The sequence below is a fragment of the Carya illinoinensis genome, chromosome 8, assembly GCF_018687715.1.
Source record: "Carya illinoinensis cultivar Pawnee chromosome 8, C.illinoinensisPawnee_v1, whole genome shotgun sequence".
In the NCBI taxonomy this organism is placed as follows: Eukaryota; Viridiplantae; Streptophyta; class Magnoliopsida; order Fagales; family Juglandaceae; genus Carya; species Carya illinoinensis.
In genome coordinates this window covers 30,333,227-30,355,408 of record NC_056759.1, presented here as the reverse complement: position 1 = coordinate 30,355,408, position 22,182 = coordinate 30,333,227, and the positions used below count along the sequence as shown (strand labels likewise).

At 38.5% G+C, this 22,182-nt stretch overlaps 1 protein-coding gene and 1 pseudogene across 1 annotated transcript; both read left to right on the top strand.

The window, feature by feature from the left end:
* The window catches only part of LOC122274593, a 49,981-nt pseudogene extending 37,177 nt beyond the window's left edge, over nucleotides 1-12,804 (top strand).
* A 7,122-nt stretch (nucleotides 12,805-19,926) lies between these two features.
* Nucleotides 19,927-21,884, top strand: LOC122319299 (probable mannitol dehydrogenase). Its single transcript, XM_043137295.1, has 5 exons — nucleotides 19,927-20,119; nucleotides 20,363-20,476; nucleotides 20,606-21,119; nucleotides 21,216-21,369; nucleotides 21,476-21,884. Exons 1-5 carry the CDS (start codon nucleotides 20,022-20,024, stop codon nucleotides 21,682-21,684), a joined length of 1,089 nt encoding a protein of 362 aa, XP_042993229.1. The 5' UTR covers nucleotides 19,927-20,021; the 3' UTR covers nucleotides 21,685-21,884.
* The last annotated feature ends 298 nt before the right edge of the window (nucleotides 21,885-22,182 follow it).

Genomic DNA, 22,182 nt, shown 5'->3' with positions numbered 1-22,182 from the left:
AGAGAGGTGGTTCTTCGAAAACCTAGGAGAATGGAGGAGCTGGTGGAGAGATGCACAGAAGGGGAAAATAGCTGCAAAAAAATAGGTGTGAGCTATGTTGGGGGGGAAGGGGAGGGAGGTGGAGTGAGGAGTTTTCAGGAAGAATTGAGAAATAAGAAAAAAGAAAACATAAATGAGGGAAGGGATTTGGAGAAGGTGGGAGGAGATAAAAATATGGAAGGAGGTAGTAAGGAGGGGAGTATTTTGGAAGGGATCCACAATGGGGAAAAGGTGGAGGGTAGGAAAGTTTTGGAATAGAAGGTTGGTGAGGAGGATGTATGCGGTGGAGAAGGGGAAGGCTTAGTGAGGGGAAGATGGAAATGAAGGGCAAGAGGGAAATGTATGAGTGAAAACACTGTGTTGGAGTTGAGTGGAAAAAAGAGAAATAGACAAAGGGGGGTAGAAGGGGATTCAAAAAAGGGAGAGTTGAAGAGAGTTAAACAGGGTGAGAAGAGCCTGAGTATGGGTGAGACACTGGGATTGGCGGAGGCTGTTGAACAACCCCACCAAGAACAATGAAAATCTTAAGTTGGAACTGTCAGGGGTTTCGGATCCCTCGGATATTTCAGGTCCTTTAATTATTGGTGAGGGAGAAGAAGCGCGATGTAGTTTTTCTAATGGAGACAGAAATAAAAGCTAGTAAGGCCAGCTCATTGAAGAGGAGGCTGGGGTTTGAAGGGTGTTTTGTGGTGGATCCAGTGGGTTACAGTGGAGGACTGATAATGCTGTGGAAGCAAGAAGAAGATGTTGAAGTAATAAACTACTCTCAAAGGCACATTAATGTTTAGTGTGTGGAGAGGGGAGAGGATACTAGATGGTTGTTAACAGGTTTCTATGGAAATCTGAAACCAGTAAGAGATGGGAGTCATGGGAGCTGTTGGCATCCTTTAAGCCTACAGCAGATTTGGGATGGTGTGCAGTAGGAGATTTTAATGAAATAGTATGCCAGGGTGAAAAAGTTGGTGGAAATCTGAGGAGTGAACCTCAGATGGAAAAATTTAGAAGGGCTTAGAGAGTGGAAACTTAGTAGACCTTGGATGGACTGGAGACAAATTTACATGGAAGAATGGCCATGGGGATAATACCTTTATAAAGGAAAGGCTGGATCGAGCTGTGGCTAGCTGCAAGTGGATTAGCAAGTTTTCAGAAGCTAGAGTAGAAGTGCTGGTGGCAATTTGTTTAGACCATAGCCCACTTTTATTGGAAGCAAACAAAGGCAAAAGGGAGTATGTTAGAAGAAATAATTCTAAGTATGAGTTGAGCTGGGAATTGGAAGAGGGGTGCAAGAGAGTCATAGAGCAGGAATAGAGGAGGGGGAATGGTGGTGAGAGCTCTCTGCATAAGGTCCAAAAGTTGTTGTCTAGGTGCATAAGGGCCTTGAGTAGCTGGAGTAGAAGCTTAATAAAGGAGAGGGGAAAGGCTATTTTAGAAAAGGTTGAAGAGCTGAAGATTCTTCAAGACAGAGAAGACCCTGAACAGGTGCTAGAGACCAAGAGATTGCATCAAGAAATAGAGGTGCTTCTGAACCAAGAAAACTTGAAATGGAAGCAGAGGGCAAAGAGACATTGGCTTAAGAAGGGGGACAGAAATACAAAATTCTATCATGCATGTGCAAATCAGAGAAAGAGGAAAAATACTATAAGGAAGATAGAAGACTCAGGAGGAAGGATGGTTAAGGGGAAGGTGGAGATGGAAGAGGCTTTTAGGAGTTATGTTGCATATATATATATACATCTTTTAGGAGTTATTTAGGATTGTTTTTGTAAAATTGAGGTCAGAACTTCAGATGAGAGGAAAGTTATGCTAGAAAAAGATTTCAAGGTTGAAGAGGTGGAAAGAGCTTTGAAGCAAATGTCAGCTTTCAAATCACCTGGCCCTGATGGTTTGGAGATGGCTTCTACAAAAATAATTGGGGGATAATTGGAGAGGAGACAACCAAGGCAGTCCTGGATTTCTTGAGAGAGGGGAGAATGAAAGCAGGGCTTAATCATACTTACCTTGCCTTAATTCCAAAGGTAAAATCTCCTACTTCAGTAAAGGATTTTAGACCAATCAGCTCGTGTAATGTATTTTACAAGCTGATTTCTAAAGTTCTAGCAAATAGAATCAAAGCGCCCTTAAATGAGATTATTTCTAAAAATCAGAGTGCATTCATCCCTGGAAGACTTATATCTGACAATATTATGATTGCATATGAGTTGTTGCATAGCATGAAAAGAAGTCAAAGGGGTACCTCAAGTAGTATGGCAATAAAATTAGACATGTCCAAGGCCTATGATAGAATTGAATTGCCTTTTCTAGAAGCTATGTTGAAAAGAGTGGGGTTTGGACAGAAACTAATCAATTTGATTATGGAGTGTGTTTGCTCAGTAAAATACTCAGTTTTATTAAATGGAATCCAAGGGAAGTTGAATACCCCATCAAGGGGACTGAGACAAGGAGATCCCTTTTCTCCTTATCTTTTTATCATTTGTGCTGGGCTAAGCCAACTACTAAAGTCAGGTGATGCAATCGGTGAAATAAAGGGGGTGGCTATGGCAAATTGAGGTAGTAGGGTAAATCACCTAATATTTGTAGACGACTGTGTGATTTTCTGTAAGGCAAGAAGGGAGGAGTGGCAACAGGTCCAATTAATCTTGTAGAAGTATGAAGGGGCCTCAGGTCATATTATTAATAGTCATAAGACTTCCATTATGTTTAGTTCTAATATAAGCAGGGCAAACAAAAATTTGATTGTGCAAGAGGGTAGGGGTAGAGGAAAACTATGAAAGATATTTGGGTCTACCAGCTATTGTTGGAAAGGAAAAATATAAGGCATTCAGAAGTATAAAAGGGAAGGTATGGCAGAGGATACAAAGCTGGAAGAACAATTTCCTCTCTAGAGTAGGGAAGGAAGTTTTAATAAAGGCAGTATTACAGGCCATCCCAACGTATTCAATAAGCATGTTCATGCTTCTAAGAAAATTATGTAGAGATTTGGAGACTTTGTTCTCAAGGTTCTGGTGGAGAAATAATTAGAAGGATAGAGGGATACACTGATGGAGTTGGGATAAGGTGAGTTGTTCAAAAAAGGAGGGTGGGTTGGGCTTTAGAAACATGGAGTGTTTTAACGGGGCGATGGTGGCAAAGCAAGGCTGGAAATTTTTGAAGGAACCGAAGTCATTAGTGGCCAGGATATTCAAAGAGAAGTATTTTAGATCAGTTTAGTTTTTCGAGGCAAGGATCGGGAAGGCCCCTTCTTTGATATGAAGGAGTATCTGGTCAGCAAGGGAGGTTTTACTGAGGGGAACAAGGTGGAGAGTGGGAAATGGAAGGGAGATAAAAATATGGGGGCAGAAGTGGCTGCCAACACCCACAACTTTTTGTGTCCAATCACCTATAAGAATTTTAGATGTTGATTCAAAAGTAAGTGAACTGATTGACCATGAAGAGGGAAGATGGAAGGAACAACTAGTCCAAAGTATTTTTCAAAGGGATGAAGTAGAAATAATTGTATCTATCCCTATTAGTCGACTGGGAGTGGGGACAAACAATTTTGGGGTCTTACTAAGTCTGGCAAATGTTCAGTGAGGAGTGCTTACTACAGCGAGATGTAAAGGTTAAAGATGTGCAAGGGTGAGTCCTTTAACAAAAGCAAGAAAACAGAGCTATGGACACATATTTGGGAGCTTGAAGTTTATGGTGGATGCAAGCATTTCTTATGGAAGGCTGTAAGTAATACGCTGCCAACAAAAGTAAACCTTTGTAAGAGAAAGATAATCGAAGACCTTTTATGCCCAATTTGCCTAAGGGAGTAGGAAACTGTGCTTCATGCCCTCTGGTGTTGTCTAGCAGCCTTTGATGTGTGGGGAGAAAAGTTTAGCCCAGTGCAGAAGTGGTTATCAGAGGAGAAGGATTTTCAATAGTTGTGGAAGAGGATGGTTGAGAGTCTCACTAAGGATTAGATAGAGAAGACAATAAATATGATGAAGAAAATCTAGGGCAGGAGGAATGAGATTATCTTTGAGAAAAAATTCATGAGCCGTGGGAAATTAGTGCAGGATGCCATCACTGGGTGGGGAGTTTTCCTTGAAGCAAATAACAAGGCCTGTGACAAGGAGAGATGGGCATCTTCTAATAGCAAGCATAATTGGGAAAAGCCAGTGGGTAATTGTTGCAAAGTGAACTTTGATTCTGCTATGGACAAGGAAAAGAAAAAGATAGGTCTGGGGATTATAGTGAGGAATAATTCAAGAGATATTATGGTTGCAAAATGCACTCCAAGGAGGCTGGTAGCCTTCCCTTTCCTGGCTGAGTGTCATGCTCTTTGGAGATCGATGGAGCAGTGTAGGGAACTGGATTTTTGGGATGTAATTTTGGAAGGAGATGCAAAGAATGTGATAGGTAGAGTTAATTCTGCAATAGAGGATGAATCAGAATGGGGACAAGTAATTCTGAATTTGAGAACAATATTGAGAAGGTGTGACAGGTGGTCCTTGAACTTTATACATAGGAAAGGAATGTAGTGGCACACTCTTTAGCAAAAATGACTTTAAATTTAGAAGATGAATGTTGCTGGATTGAAGAAGGTCCATTTCAAATAGAACATTTGATTGTAAAGGAAAAAACATGTAATACATTGAATACATAATGAATGGATGTGGATTATTTTCCAAAAAAAAAAAAAAAACTATTTTTCCCTTATATTTTCCCCAAGCCCTCGATGCCCAAACCTCACGTTTTCCCTCTTGTGTAGGCACCCCTTGACTCCCACTCTCTCTGCACTTCCCCTGCTCTGTGAGGTCCACTTGCTACCACGCTAGCTCCCCATGCCATCACGCCACAGTTTTGCTTGGTGCCGCATGCTGCCACCTCGACCTTGGTTTTCAATTGCCGGCATCTCCATGGCCTAAAAGCTCGGGTATCGCTATGCACCTCTAATCTCTCTCCTACTTCTCCATAAGTTTGATGCCCCTATCCACACTGTCAGACTCTACCTTGTTGACCGGTAAGCCTCACTCCTCACATCTCTATCTCTTCGTCTCTCTCCCTCTCTCTCACAGCAGCCACACCTTGGAGCTAAGGTGAGTTTTTTCCAAGACCGATGTTATAACTGCATAGTTATTGTTAATTTTATATTTGAATAGAAATTATAATAAACTCACTTGGACTAGTAAAAATCTAGACTTGTTCCCTTCGTTCTGAAGCACAAATGTGACTGCCATTGCATGAGTATGTGAAGAAATTCAATGCAAAAGGAACCATGAAAAAGGATAAATTTGGAGGCTAAGCTAGGTATCAACTGGTTTTGGTTTATGGGCATCCGATGCAATGTATTTCTCAATTAATTTTGGGTCCAAATGGCAACAGTGTTATTGGAGCAAATGGGTTGGATATATGAATTTGGCTAAATTCGGGTCATGGGTGAATTGGTATTTAATTGTGTTTAATGTTTTGTGTCATTGGATATTTTGATGTGTTGATATATGGTTGTGGGTTGAATTATAAAGCTGTTCGAGATTGATGTGTTGAGTTGATGGGTTGTTTTGGTGTTGCTGGTGGGTTGACGTTGGTTATTTGGGCGCATCTTTTGAATGGCTTTTAATTTTAGAGGAGATGTGCAAGTTTGTATTGGTTTATGGTTGATGATGATGTGAGAGAGGATAGAGATGATCATAGACTTTCTCATCAATAATGCTATGTCAAAACGTGTATTGCATATAAGCTTGGTGGTTATGCTACCCAATAAGCTAATGCCTACCTTTTTCCAATATTTCAAATGGCTCTACGAGACTTGGATTTAGCTTTTCCACCATTTCAAGAATCAGGGTTCCTTTAATTGGAGCTATCTTGTTGAAATATACCTTCTCTTGACATAGAACGTCTTCAATTCTTTACATCAATTATTAGAGTAGCTCTCTGGTTGGCTTTAATAAATCCTGGGTTAGTTGGATCTTCTCACATGTATTTTACACAATCTTGGTTCACAAAACACTCGTTCTTTAAAATTTGTTCCAATAGAAATATAAGTGATCTAATTCCCTTTAAAGTATAACATGCAAGCCCTTAACTGTATGTTTTATAATATTTCTTTGTTTGTCCTTCAAATATCTGAGCTGGTTTCAAGGTGGTAATGAAGTGCAATCTTGTTCCTATTAAAAGTCATTGCTTTTATTAACCATTTGAAAATTTTATTGTGAAAATAGAATGTCGGTCTGAAACACTATTGGATGTTGGAACTCTTTACTATAACATGTTTTGTGGACTATAAATAAACTCAAGTGCATGTAACATAAAAAACATGCTCAAATTAATCTTAAGCAGTCCCTAGCTAATTATTTTGTATATTCATTCTTTGACTGAGGATTATCATATGTGTAATTGACTACAACCTCAAACACTGTATGTAATTCAAGCTTATCCATGATCGCATCTTAAATGAAGTTAAAGCTCCTTGGCTTAATTGGGTAGACGACGTTGGATTAATACACAGAAAAATGTTTGTCTGTGCATCTGCTTCAATTTCTTACAGGGTATTAACTCGTAATCCCTGATCATAGTCTTGTGCCAATAATGAAGCCCAACAGCACCCTATAAATCCCCCAAGATATGATTGATCGATGCTTCGAAGTTTGTTTGAAAATTTTCAATACATGGATGCTCACTTCATTGATGCATTCGATTTTTGTTGATGATGTTGTAAATTTGGTTTTAGTCATGTTAAACACATCTTAAAAGAGAGCACCTATATGCATGCATGTGAATTGTTCTAGTTTTGGTATGACTTCTATGTGGTGGGTCTCATTGTGTGGAAATCTAAGCAGGACATGATGTTGGGCTTGAGTGGTTGCGAAACACTGGTTGTGACACCAACAAGGAGATAAAAAATTCCAACGAGAAACAGAGGAGGAGAGAGATTGTGAAGCCGAAGAAGAGAGCTTGAGGAAAGGAGATGAGAGGGACAAGAGAATGGGATATAGAGGGAGGCATTATTGGTCTGATTAAACCGGACTAGAATAGGAGATTATTCTGACAGCTAGTTAAACAACAGAAGCTAGAGATTGAGATTGAGATAAATTGCAAATAAAGAGAAATTCTGAGATAAATTCTGATATTAGGGTTTTAATATAAAATAAATCAATCATCTCCTCAAACCCACAAGTCGGGCTTAAATTGCTAATGAAGAATGGCAACACTATCATTAAGGCCAAACAATAGAATAAGGAATACGAGAACTATGACTAAAATGTAGCCTAGGAATTCGAAATAAAATCGTTACTAAAGATAAACATTACCATAAAAAAATTAACAAAAAATGAAAGATTTGACTAAAGCTGACAATTCCATAATGAAAAATGGTTGATTTTGAGGTCGACAAGGGGCCCACTAGGTAGAGCATGGTAACCATGATGTGCGCGCCAAAGAGAGCTTTCCACATTGGAGTCATATGTGCGATTCTAACACATGGAGCCAAAGTTATAGTTAACGTAATGATGTCGCCACTTCTCTCCACCCAACTGAAGAATAAGTCAGTTTTGGATCCCCCTACATTAGATCTCCCGGGTTAAAAAGAACTCACTCTTGAGTTAGCACCATTGTTGACAAAGCAGGGGCTAATGTGCTTGACATTGAACACATTCGAAGTCTTCGTGTGACTAGGAAGACCTAATCTGTATGCATTGTTGTTGATCGTTTGGAGAACTTCACAAGGTCTAATCTTACTATCCTTCAACTTAATTTACTCTCCAACAAAGAAATGATCCTGGGTTAGTACAACCCAAACAAGATCTCCAACATCAAAAAGTACCTAGTGGCAACAATTGTCGGCATGAACCTTGTACTTTACATTGCTCGCCTGAATTGTTTTTTTTTTAATTGGTCGTGTACTCATCGAAGGTGCTCTACCATCTACCCAGCCTTAACTTTCAAGCGACCAATCCGTGGGACAAGGACCAAATAAAGGAATGCCCAGCGGATTATGATCGTACACAACTTCAAACGGGCTCAACTGAGTAGTTCAGTTTTTGGATCGGTTGTAAGCAAACTCTACTTGTGATAAGGTCTCATTATTTTGGCTTAGTACTTGTCAAAATTCTCAAGAGGTTGCCCAAACTTTGATTTAGCACCTCAGTTTGCGCATCCGTTTGGGGGTGATAGGCACTGCTAAAGTTCAACTTCGTTTCGAATTTTTCTCACAAACTCTTTCAGAAATTACTCATAAACTTTGTATCCTAGTCTGAGGTGATAGACTAACGAACACCATGGTCTTCCTACAATCTACAAAATGGGTCATCTTAAAAAATCAGTTGACCACAACGAAGATTGAATCCATGGTGCATTGGGTCTTAGGTAAACCTAAGATAAAATCCATACTAAAATCAAGCCATGGACCATCAAGTACAGGTAACGGAGTGTAAAGGCTAGCCTTGGTAAGGATTGCCTTCACTCTCTAGCACACAAAATATCTAGCATTGGTACAACATTGATCACTGGTTAACCTTAGGTCAATAGTAATCTGCGATGATTAAAGCCAAAGTCTTTTCTTGTCCAAAGTGCCCCTCGCCATGTATTTTTCATATAATGTGTTCTCTCAAGAAATAGTCCGGGACACACAATTGTTGGCAACGGAATAAAAAACTAACATGTAAAAGAAAATCACTTCACCAACCCTCAGTTACTTCCTTAAAAATCTTTCCAAAGGATGAGTCTTTAGTGTACAAATCCCCGATTGGTGTCTTAGCAAGAACTTCAACTCTTGTAGATAGGCGACCTACTTGGTGTGTCATCCACTCAGCTTGTGTTGCCCGTTGATATACTTCAATGCCTCATGGTCAGTAATCAATATGAACTACTTTTGTACTAAATAATGTAACCAATGTTTCAAGGACTGTACAATGGCATAGAACTCCAAGTTGCATGTGGAATAGTTTTTCTTCAATCTTGACAGTTTCTCACTGAAAAATGTAACAGGTCACATTGTGGATGACTCAAGAGGCCACCAATACCCACTTCAAAAGCATCACTACTCACCTCAAAGATCTTCTTAAAATTTGGGAGTGCTAGGACAGGTGCTTCAGTCATTTTTTGCTTGACTTGCCAGAAACTGGTCTCAGCTTCCTCGGACCACTAGTTTGACCGCCTTTTTAGACACTCTATGATAGGCCTGATTAGAGTGCTGACATTGTGGATGAATCGTTGGCCAATCCATGGAATCTCCACACCTCATGTAGGGTCTTGGGGGTTGGCCACTCTAAAATGGCTTCCACTTTGAACTGATCTGCACGGATGCCATATGTGGAAACAACAAATCCAAGGAATGTAACAGAAGTGGTGAAAAATTAGCACTTGTTTCCAATTGACAAACAGACACTCCTTTTGTAATGTCTCAAAAATAGCTATGAGGTGTTCTACATGTGCATCCCATACATGGGACTGTAGATAAGGATATCATCGAAGTAGATGACAACAAATTTTCCTATAAATAGCTGCAATACCTAATGCATAAATTTGGTAAATGTGTTGAGTGCATTGGATAACTCAAAAGGCATGACAAACCACTCATAGAGACTGTGTTGTGTCTTGAACACCGTCTTCCACTCGTCGCTAGGGCGTATTCGGAACTAGTGATATACGCTCTTAATATCAATCTTGGAAAAGATCTTACAGCCTGAAACTTGATCCAACATGTCGTCCAAGCAGGGAATTGGGAATCTTTACTTCACGGTGATTTTGTTAATGGATCTACTATCCACACACATAAGCCATGAACCATCTTTCTTGGGTACCAGGAGGGTAGGAATTGCACATGGGCTCATAGTCTGACGAATGTAGCCCTTCTCTAACAATTCCAGCACTTTTTTGGGTAAACTACATCTCGACACCAAGTCAATCTGGTGTTCTATATCGCTCACGGAAGGCCAGAGGGAAGGTCTTCTAGCATTAGATCTACAAAATCAGATAGTATTTGCTAAACTTCTGGCAGCATCTCACGGTACGTCCATCCTGCCATGGTTTTCACATGGCACCATGAAAAACACCATGCCTTGTTTGCCTCCTCCAATAATATAGCCTTTGAAAGAAGAGTGTGTCCCTTTTTGCCCTCAAGAGTAGAAGCACTTCCCTTCCTTCGGGGTGCTAGGGTAACCTTCTTCCCTTTAACACTAAGAGAATAGGTTTTTTTTACGCCCATCACGAATCACAGTCCGATCATATTGCTATGGCCTGCCTAGCAATAAATCACAAGCATCCATGGATGCCACATCACACCATGCGTTATCAAAATAATTATAAACAATTGAAAAGGAGACCAAACATTGTTGGTCAACAGTGACCTCACTACCCTTCTTCAGCCATGATAGTTTGTACGGCTTCAGATGCTGGTTTGCCTTGAGTCGTAGCTTTTGAACTGCTTTCTCAGAGACTACGTTCTCACAGCGACCACTATCTATGAGTAGTTTGCACACCTTTTTAGAAACAGTACAGGTAGTGTGAAAGATATTAGTTCTTAGCCAGTCCTCGCCTGAATCCTCATTGGGAGTTAGTAAATTCTTCTTGACAACAAGGGTTTCGTTAGCATCTCCATGCAAGATGACCCCTTCCTCACCATCTTCATCATAGATCAATTCTCCCCTGTTTTTAATATCCTCTATGTCATCCTCATTGATCATGAGGTATTTCCCCTTCTGGGTGGTAGACTTTTTGCCTTTTGTCGCCCTATGACCAAACTCCCTGCATCTGAAGTATCAAACATTGGCATTCAAACTTTGAACTCGAGTGGGCCACTGAGTAGGGCGAATCTCCTGCTAACGGACCCCCCATGTGCTCTGATCGCCCCTTGGTGCAGGTTGCCTGGTTTGTTGTTTCTTCACAAGTAGAGCATGTGGATAGGCTTCAAAAATAGTCCATAGAGAGTGGAGGTTGAGGACGTCCTGTAAGAGTGGTCGCAAGCCTCCCAAATAACGTGCGCCTACTTGCTCTTCAATTTCAAAAAGATCATTATGGTCCACTATTTGATAGAACTCCTTGGTGTACTTATCAATGGATTTCATTCCTTGCCTTAGTGTGTGAAGTTGCTGAAACAAGATTTGAGTATATCTAAAGGGCAAAAAGTGACCTTTCTTCATTTTCTCCCAGTCACCAATCTTGGTTTTACCCTGTCGCTCTCAAGACTGCTTCAACTGCTCTCTTCAGGCAGATGCTAAGCCCTTTAGTTGGATGGTGACTAGCATCACTTTCATATGATCTAGAACATCTTTGTAATCGGAGATATGTTCCACTTCATGGAACCAATATATGAAACCCTCTGCTTGCAAAGTACCAAAAAATTTAGGTAGATCCACTCTGAAGCCTAGGTGGACCTCGCTCATCCCTACCACAATACTCCCCAAAAGGAGCACGATTGTGATACAGGTTCTCAAAACTAGACTAAAACTCCTGATCATAAGTTTGACCCTCCAAGTTTTCCACCTCAAGACGCTGGGATAATTATACTATTTGGCTCTGCAAATCTGCAATCATTGCGTCTTATTTGTTACGATTGTGGGGAAGGAACTTTTCATGCAGAACCTATCCACGTCGACCATGACCTCTACCACTAGCTATGAAAATTGACGATAATTCACCCCAAGAAAATGCTAAAGGTTTGATACCCACCGATGCTGAACTAGAATAGGAGATTATTCTAACGGCTAGTTAAACAACGAAATTTAGAGATTGAGATTGAGAAAAATTACAAATAGAGGAAAACTCTGCGATTAGGATTTTACTATAAAATAAAGCAATCATCTTTTAAAGCCCACAAGTCAGGCTTAAATAGCTAATGAAGAATAGAAACACTATAATTAAGGCCAAACAATAGAATAAGGAATAAGATAACTATGACTAAAATGTAGTCTAAGAATCTGGAATAAAATCATTACACAAGATAAGCATTGCAATACAAGAAAACTAATCAAAATGAAAGAGTTGACTCAAATAGACGATTTGGAAGGAAAAATGGCTGATTCTGGGGTTGACAAAGGGCCCACCAAGCAAAGCATGGCTACCAAGACATGCATGTTGAAGAGAGATTTCTAGATTGGGGTCATATGTGTGATTCTAACACCTAGAGCCAAAGTTATAGTTAATCTTATAAGTACTCTATAGGTACCAACAAACAAAATGGAACACCGAGTACTTTGAATGAAATTATCCATAAGCAGGGGAAAGATGGGTAGCTCGAGCGGTTTCCCTGATGTACCCAACATAAAAGGTTTTTCATGAGATTTCAATAGACCAATTAAGGGCAAAATTGAATGCATAACAGATATTGTATCTATTATACAACCAAATGTGCCTAGATGATGTACGGGGATTGGAAATCGAATCTGAGGCTGATGAGGCTCAAATGATAGATGCAATGTTAAAAGTATTGGACTATGTCGAGAGGGTAGACCAGTGCAAAACTGGTGGAAAGGAATAAGTACTCCCAGGATTTGGGTGAGCAGAATATTTCCTTGGTTGGGTGAGGATACTTATCACTTGGTTGGGTGAGGAGACTTATTTTTCGGTTGGGCAGAGAGAAGTGGGATTAGTGCAATTGGAGGAATGAAAGACATTTAGGAGATGATAAACTTTGTGGCAAAATACAACATAGTAGCAAAACACAACATCACTGCACACATTGAAGTTATTCCAATAGGCTACGTTAACATGGCAATGGAACATCTTGCCAATGATGATGACAAATACCGATTTCTTGTTGACATTGGAAATAGCTTGGCTTCTTCCAACCGAAGACTACCTTAATCAGTGGCTTGTCTTAGTTTTCTTGTATTTGTTTCAAGGAATTTATTTAAATATTTCTTATCTTTTGCTTCTTATCAAGTAAAACATGATTGATCTCCATATAATTACAGTATAATCAAGCAATATCAAATAAGAAAGTATACGAGATTTTATGTGCATCTACTTAAACTTCTTAGAGGGTATTAAATCATAATTCCCAATAATCTTGTTTTAATAATGAAGCCCAATAGCACCTTGTAAATCCCCCAAGATATTATTGATCGATGCTTTGGGTTTTTTTTTTTTTTTTAGATTTCTCAATACGCGGCTGCACACAACATTAATGCATTTTTTTGATGAAGTCGTTAATTTGGTTTTAGTCACGAAACATGTCTTAAAATAGAACGCCTATATACATGTGAATTGTTTTAGTTTTGGTACGGCTTCTGTGTGGTGTCTCTTTACGTAGCAACCTAGGTGGTGACATAGTGTTTGGCTTGGGTGGCAATGGCACATTGGTTTCAAAATGAACTAGGAGATGAAAAATCACAAAAAGAAATAGGTAGAGAGAGAGAGAGAGAGAGAGAGAGAGAGAGAGAGAGAGAGAGAGAGAGAGAGAGAGAGAGAGAGAGAGAGAGAGTAGAAGAGAAGGGAAAGGTAAGGAGATTAGAGTTTGTAGGTTTCAGAGGACCAAAACAACGTCGTTTTAGTGGTGGGCTTGGCAGTCCTATACGGGTTTAGGCCTTAGTTGCTAGTTGGGCTTCACATCCGCCCCCTTTGTAAGAACTTTGTCCTTGAAATTTTCTCTACATGACTAAAACTTATCCCCAAGGACTTATAGAGTCAATAGTCTCTACCTTTACTTCCATAGGTTCTAGCATTATGACCATAACTAGTTCTCCTAATAGCACATCACATATAAAATCTCAAGCCATGCAGTCCAAAATCTCATGTTCCACAAATACATATCCTACAAAACCGGTGGATCCTAATGATTATTACCTCATAATTTAGATTATGTTGTCCATTGTTGATGCCTAAGCTTCAACTTCCCAGACTCCATTTTATTCAACACTTTGGTGACCTATTAATCTCTTCTTAAGTTAAACATTAATGACCATAAGTTTTCTCTACAACATGATCAACACACATTCTAAAGTCTACATAATCAATAACCTCAAATCCTTTTAGAAATCATTCCTTAAAGTCTACAGCTCTAAAACCTTAAATCAGACAAGGATCATTTGTTGAAGACTGCAAAATCTAAGACGTCAAGTTTCGTAAAACTCATTTCATAAATCTCTTGGGGGTAATCTAAAGATATTCAGTTCATGAATTCAATTTATGTCTCCTGATCAGGGTGGCTAGACCATGTTATCCTCACTCAACAATGGATACTGTCATGCTTTCCCTAATACTAGATTTCCTTCAAGCTCTGACATCTGAAATTCAAGCCTAATTGTTAATGGTACCAGAAATATTAAATTACATCCTGACCACAATATCCATAAGACACTTGTCCCAAACCCATAAGCAAAGAATATTAATGTTGTCCCTTTAAAATAAGAACAAACTTAACAATTTACTAAAATAGGGGAAGTCCCCAATCCTCAATCCGCTCGAGGTGCTAGATCTTCTTGCTTGTATCCACCATCATACCCTTCCTTCACATCAAAATCTATAGTTCCATGGAGCAAGACCATAGTAGAACTATCACAGTGAGATTTCACAAAATCTTAGCAAGTTGGATGAACACTCAAGAACACATGCAAGTGGAAATGAAAATTTTTCAAAAAATTTATAAACAAAGGAGAAAATGATAATTTGGCATTTCACAGTTAACCAAAATTTAAATATAACCAAACATTGGTCAACTTTACCCAATAATTTACTGCTTAACAATTTGAAATATTCATCACTAACGATCCCTATGTTTATCTCCCGTGATCAATTGCCTGAATGTGACACCGCATCAAACTCAAGGCTTCAGGAAAAGTCCCTTGACCTTAAGATTTCTCTATCCTCCACCAGTTGAGGGGTAACCACTAAACTTGAGACATTTATACCCTCTAATTCCTAGTTGGGTTCGCTTGGCCAGAGATATTTATAGGCTTTAAAACTTACTAGGTCACTAGGCCCAAGATCTTTATAACCCAAAGACCTTTATACCCTTTGAATCTCCAATGCATACATCAAACCTATATAAACCAGAGGTGAGGGGTATAATCGGTCCAATATAGTCTAGTTTTGTATAACTTTTAAAACCGTATTGGTATACATTGGTTTTGAAAATTTATACACCGGTTTTGAAAATTTAAAAATTGATACTAGACCATTTAAAAATTCAATTTTTTCGATTATCTATGTTAGTAATAATATGATATTTACATATATTAAACTATTAGTCTATTTATATTATAGTATAAGTATATTATTTTATAATAACTAACACACAATAGTGTATTATTAAATTTAACTATAGTTTGTGTAAGTTCTAACATTTTTATATGAGATATTTATACTCTCTGAGTCTTATGGGTTTACTTGGCTAGAGACGTTTATAACCTCTAAAACCAATCGTGCTAGTTTTTCGTAGTCAATTGGAGAAATTCCAATTCCAAACCCTTCATACGCATGAGAATCATGATACTCACACACCTACATAAAATCCATTTAATCCAAAAACCATCAATATAAGAAACGAAAGGGCCGGGGGGGGGGGGGGGGGGTGGGGCCTTTATGCATGGGCTGGGCTTTTTTTATTTATTTATATATATATATATAGATATATTTTACAACCTTCTTTACAACTGAAAAACAATGTGAATGTAGAAAAAATCCCAACAACACAATTAATAATGAAAAGAACTTACAACAAGAGATTTACATTGCCATATACATCAATAGAAAACCAGTGCAGCAAATACACAAAACTTCCCTAGGGCCCTTGGCCATAACATTGTAAATCAACAACCACAAGTTCACAACTCCCATCACACGGTTACAATAGAGAACCAATGCCACATATTCATAAACTCCTAAATCCAACAACCTTGATTTTCAAGGTTAGTGTAGAGAACCATTTACAACAAGGAGGTAAAATTTTTGGATAATCGAGGCATCCTAAGTTGTGTTGCTGGTTGTGGTCAATCACGTTAGTGGGTGATGCAGTGGTCTCTAGGGTGGTGGTGTGGGTGTCTCAGGCAGAGAGAGAGATAGACAATGTATGCATGTGTGTGTTGAGGGGACAAAGAGGCAAATGGTAGAAGAGGGAGATAGACATAGAGATAGAGAGGGAGAGGAGACCAAGAGGAGGGCAAAGTTGGGAGCTTGTGACCTAAAAATTTCAAGGAGAGAGGCAGCAAGTGGTGGAGACAAGGAAGGTGAAGGGGAGAGACTGCGAGGAACAAGGAGTTTAGGGTAAATAAAGACCAAGAAAGGGGGGATCCCATTGTAGCAACAATGAACAAGGGGGCACAGCTGGGGTGGTGGCTGAAGCTAGGGTTTTGAACCTAAAAGCTTTGAGCTTCTAAACCTAGAGAGGGGAAGAACAGTCAGATTAAGGAAGCGGAAAGGCTAACCAGTGTGAGCCATCATAACGGTGGCTGGAACATCGTGGATTATGGCAAATCCAAACTCCAGACAGAGAGGGGGTTTATATGAAGAGAGATAGGGAGAGAGAAAACCAAAGAGAGATTGAGGGGCTTACCATGCCAGCCTCAGTGTCGAAAGGCAGAATTAGGCGGTGGCATTGTGGCAAGGTTTGGGCTACAATGATGACTCATAGAAAAAGAGAGAGACGGGGTGGGGTATTCGACATAGGAGAAAAATGAGAGGGCGACAGATGAGCTTGTCTCTTTGTTTCATATTGAGGCGCAGAGGCATGGAGGGCGGTAGTGGCAGTTGTTGTGACGGCAACAAAATAGAGAGAGAGAGAGAGAGAGAGAGAGAGAGAGAGAGAGAGAGAGAGAGAGAGAGAGAGAGAGAGAGAGAGAGAGAGAGAGAGAGAGAGAAGGCATGGAGGGTGAGACTTGCCGCGTTTTCTTTCACAAATGAGATAAGATAAGTTGAGATAAAAGCTAAAAATTGAATAAAATATTGTTAGAATATATATTGTTAATATTATTTTTGTTTTCGGATTTGAAAATTTTAAATTGTTTATATTATTTTATATGGTAATTTAGGAAAGTTGTAATGATTTGATTAGATGAGATGAGTTAAGTTGAGAAGAGTTGTGAAAACAAACGAGGCTAAAATACAAGGCGCCTAGAGGGAGTCTTCTATCCTCTTGACATCTTATGTTGCTTGCTTATTCTAATGCATTTGTTCTAATTATAAAATGCAATTGTAGCGAGTGACAAAGCGAATCACAAAACAAGAAAGCTAGAAATCATTAATGTATCACAAAAGGACATCCTCGAGCCCGATATAAAATAGACAAAGCTCAGAAAAGAAAAAGACACAAAATGAATGACGAAACGTTTCTCTAATTTCAGGAGTATTTTATATTGTTTAGATTAGTTGGCGAGGTTTCCTATTTATAGAAAATAAAAGGATACAAATTTACAATTAAGAGAAACCTATTAAGTTTGTGCGATGGCCCAATAGTTATGGCTCCTAGTCTCAAGTGGTGTGCACTGGTTTGAAACACCACACTGCCACTTTCAGATAAAATAAATGGACAAAAATCAGCGATTTTCCCACGTCAGGACTCAAACCGCTTGTCAAGGCTTCTTAATTGGATTGTGATGCCCAACCACTGGAGCACCATGTCGTGTGTACAAAATGCACAAAATTTTAAAAATGAGATTTCTTTTCATCAGCCAATTTATCTAATTTACACCACACAGTACCCTATGTGGCAAACCGAGTTCACTAACAAATGAACCGGCTCTTCTCTCATGCCCCCAACATCTTTCATTTCATCTCTTCCTCCTTATTAGGTTTCGTCTCCTCTTCTCTGTGAATCTCCCATGCCTTCCTCCCAAAAATTTGTAGAATGCATCGAACTCTTTCATCTCCTTGTGCCTTCCTCCTCACAGTGCTTCACTCCTCTCGTTGTGATTCTAGGTAAAAGCCTTATGTGATCCTCTCTTTATCACTTCCACCATTTTATCTTATTCCAGAACCTCACTTGCAGTACTACAAGTATTCACCTATTTTGGCAAAAGCTTGATCTTCGTTCCCTGTTGATCTTCTTTAGAATTTTTATTTTTTAGATTTTGAGGTAAATCCAAATGCATACATTCATTCATACACATATAGCAGAAAGAGAAGCAAAATCGTCGTGTTCCATGATTAAGACAAGGCGTCTGCAAAATCAAATGGGATACAGACTTACCCAAAAGCATATAAACATCTCTCACTTTTGATGTGCATGAGGTACCAAATGCCTTCTAAATTAACACTATGTTTGTAACTTATATTGGCAATTAGTAAGAACTCAAATTCCCATCACCTGGAATAAATATTCCCTGTTTCTATAAGATATTCACCTGAATGGGCACGTCAATGAGCTTCGATCTATAATAGAAGCCTCTTCCTCAATCTACAAACTCCCACGTACAAACTCCAAATCCTAAATGTCCTTCCAAGTCTTCCCTCTGTCTCTCTCGGAATATTTCTCTCTCTCTCACTAGCACAGGTTGTAGAAGATGAAGGATGGAGGAGAGAAAAGATATGCTCTTCTTTTGGCAGCAAAGGATTTTGCGTACGTGAAGAAAGTATATGGTGGATACTTCAATGTGTTTATTGCATCTTTTGGAGAAGAATGAGAGATGTGAAAGAGAGGAGGTGCGCGTTTCTTTGGCAAGGAGGAAAAAAAAATGAGAAATACTAACATCATCCCACACCACACATTTTATATATTAAAATATTATTTTTTATTTTTTTATATTTTATTTTATTTTATTCTTATTAAACTAATTAAATTATTCTATTTATCATCCACACACGATATATTTATTATAGAAAAAATGAAAATAAAATTAAAATAAATGTAGTGTGTGAAGTGTGAGGATGACAAGAAGATTTTTCTAAAAAAAAATATCACGTTAAGCGTGTGGTGTTAGTAAACAAGGGCTGATGCATAGAAAAACTCATTTAACAATCATCTGAAAATCTAGGCAACCAACTAGTAAGCAAAAACGATAAAAAAAAAATTACAACTCTAATAGATTTAAATTTTTTTTATTAAAAGGTGAACAAAAAAATCAATAAAAAAAATTAAGAGGTGGCCGCCCTTGCTTCTACTACAGTCTACGCGCGGGTGGCGGCATGTCTAATCTTGGAATTGGCACAAGGAGAGGGGAGTCTAGTTCAAAGACGAACCAATGATTATAAGTACTTTGGAAGGGTTGAATATTTTTAGGCTAGAATAAATAGTTCAATTGAAAATTTTTGAGAATGTCATTAACAAATTAAGAACTACAACAAATAAATAAAATGGGTAAAAATATAGAAATAAACAAATAAAATTCGAAATTTCATTCTTCTAATAATATTATAACTTTTACATGTAAGATTTTCAAATGTCCGTTTTTTTTGTTTTTTTTGGTAAACTTTTCATATGTTAAATTAAAAAAAAAAATAGTTGCTAAACTTTGAAAACGAGTTATATCTGAATTATAAAAAAGACGGGAAATTATATATATATATGAAGGATACATTAAGTTTTAGGTTTTCTAAATATTGTACAACAGTAAATTCTTATATTAAAAAGTTTTACCCATAAGTAGCCTAGGTTGCCGAACGTGGGTTTTTTCTTTAAATATCATTATTATTTAAATCATTCGATATTGCTTAAAAATTATATGCTGATCATAATTTTTCAGTCTTGGTAGAAACAATTTTCTGTCAAACAATATTTACTTTAAAAAATTATAGTCGGACTTTTCTCATGATCCAAATCCGGACCCACATGTCTTTGACCCTCGACAACACTGACCTGAGACATTCAGGAATTAGCTAATCGAGTACGTCAGCCGAAAAGCAGTCAAAGAGATTACAAAAGCCATTACCTCCCGTGTTTCCCCCATTTGCTCACCCAATACGTCATCCCAACCCCAATTCAATACTCCACCACTCCCCCTATATATACATCGAACGCTTGTTTCTGGCCTCCACAATTCACATCCCATACTTACATCTCTCCTTCATTGTTCTTGCTTAAACTCTCACTCCATTGTTACTATTTGTTAGTTGTTTTTATAGTACGTACGTATTTAAAAAAGATAAAAATGTCGAAAGCACCCGAGGAACAGCACCCAGTAAAGGCCTTTGGATGGGCAGCTAAAGATTCTTCTGGCCTTCTCTCACCTTTCAAATTTTCCAGAAGGTCTCCTCTCGATCTCTTCCTCCCCACCTTAATTCCATTCTTATTTGATCGGTTTTTCGTTCCTTTTTGTTTTCTTCTCTTAGCATTTTAAGTTAATATCTTAATGTTTATTAGTTTCAAATTTTTGTCAACTAGCAAGGAAAAGGATCCATGCATTGTGATTGTCTCTCATTGGTTGTCATTATGTATTGTTTTCTCATGCTTATGAGTTTTCAATTTGTGCTTTAAATGGTATATCTATAGGGCAACCGGAGACAAGGATGTAAGGTTCAAAGTTCTTTATTGTGGGATATGCCACTCCGACCTTCACAAGATTAAAAACGAGTGGGGTAGTTCCAAATACCCAATTGTTCCTGGGTAAGTTTCCATTTCATTTTAAGCGATTGTTTAGTCTAAAAAAGTTCAACAAACACGTCAATAGATCTTTTGGTACACGAAGTAACTATTGCAGTCTGCAATAACGTTGGACTTTCATTTTAATTCCAGGCACGAAATTGTTGGAGAAGTGACAGAAGTAGGGAACGAGGTGAAGAAAGTTAAAGTGGGAGACAAAGTGGGAGTGGGATGTGTGGTTGGTGCATGCCATTCCTGCGAGAACTGCAATAATGACCTTGAAATTTATTGTCCCCAAACCATAAGGACATATAATGGCATTTATCATGATGGCACAATTACATACGGAGGCTTCTCAGACAATATGGTAGCTAATGAGCGCTACATCCTTCGATTCCCTGAAAACTTACCACTCGATGCTAGTGCTCCCCTTCTTTGTGCTGGGATAACACTTTACAGTCCTTTGAAATATTATGGGTTAGCGGAGCCGGGTAAACACATTGGGATTGTTGGCCTAGGTGGACTTGGTCATGTGGGTGTTAAATTTGCCAAGGCTTTTGGAGCAAAAGTGACTGTAATTAGTACCTCCACCAACAAGAAGGATGAAGCTTTGGAGCATCTTGGTGCTGACTCGTTCTTACATAGTCGGGACCAAGAACAAATGCAAGTGAGTGTTAGCTAACAACATTTTTCTCTAGTTCTGATCTTCTTGATAGTCTGATAAAATTATAGAGGGATTGTTAAAAATATTAAATTTGTGCAGGCTGCCCAGGGCACGTTTGATGGTATACTGGATACAGTATCTGCTGTGCATTCCATTATGCCCTTAATTGGTCTATTAAAGTCTCATGGAAAGCTTGTTATGTTGGGTGCACCAGCGGAGCCACTTGAGCTACCAGTCTTTCCTCTACTTATGGGTAATTTCCTTTTAAGTCAACTGCTAACTTTTCCCTATGTTATAACTTGAAATCGCATCAGATTTTTCATCTATAGCTATAGAACTAATAAGAATTGTCTTAATAGGAAGGAAAATGGTTGCGGGGAGTTTCACCGGAGGATTGAAGGAAACTCAAGAGATGATAGATTTTGCTGCAAAACATAACATCACAGCAGATATTGAGCTTATTCCAATAGACAACCTTAACAAGGCAATGGAGCGTCTTGCTAAGGGTGACGTAAGATACCGATTTGTCATTGACATTGGAAATAGCTTGGCTTCTACCAACCATTGAAGAATAGCAGCCTTAACGATCTGCATGTCTTCGTTTTCGTGTATTTGTTCCAATGAGTTTGTTTAAATGTTCAATACTCTTTTGCTTCTATCTCTAGCTGCAAAACGATGTTGTCCTTCTTGCATTAATCATCGTGGGATAAGAAAGCATTTTCCTATTTCGTTCTTCTAGTTCCATATATTAAACTTTTATTACAGTGTAATAAATATGGTTGTTCTTACACGAGATTTAAATAGTTATTTTATTTTCTTTTTTGGTTTGTTTTTTACTACGTTGTTTTCGTAACACGGCGTTGCCTCCTCATGTTTAATATGTTAATTAAGTACCTTTAATTTGGTCATTAAACAAGTATACATGCCATAATTTACACGTTCATCGTGCGAATCCAAATTTGAGGCCACCTAGAACAACAAATTCAAAATGTAATATATTAATTAAGAGTAATGTTCAATAGAGTCACAGAGCGTACAAGTCCTGTACACTCTCTTTAAAACATAA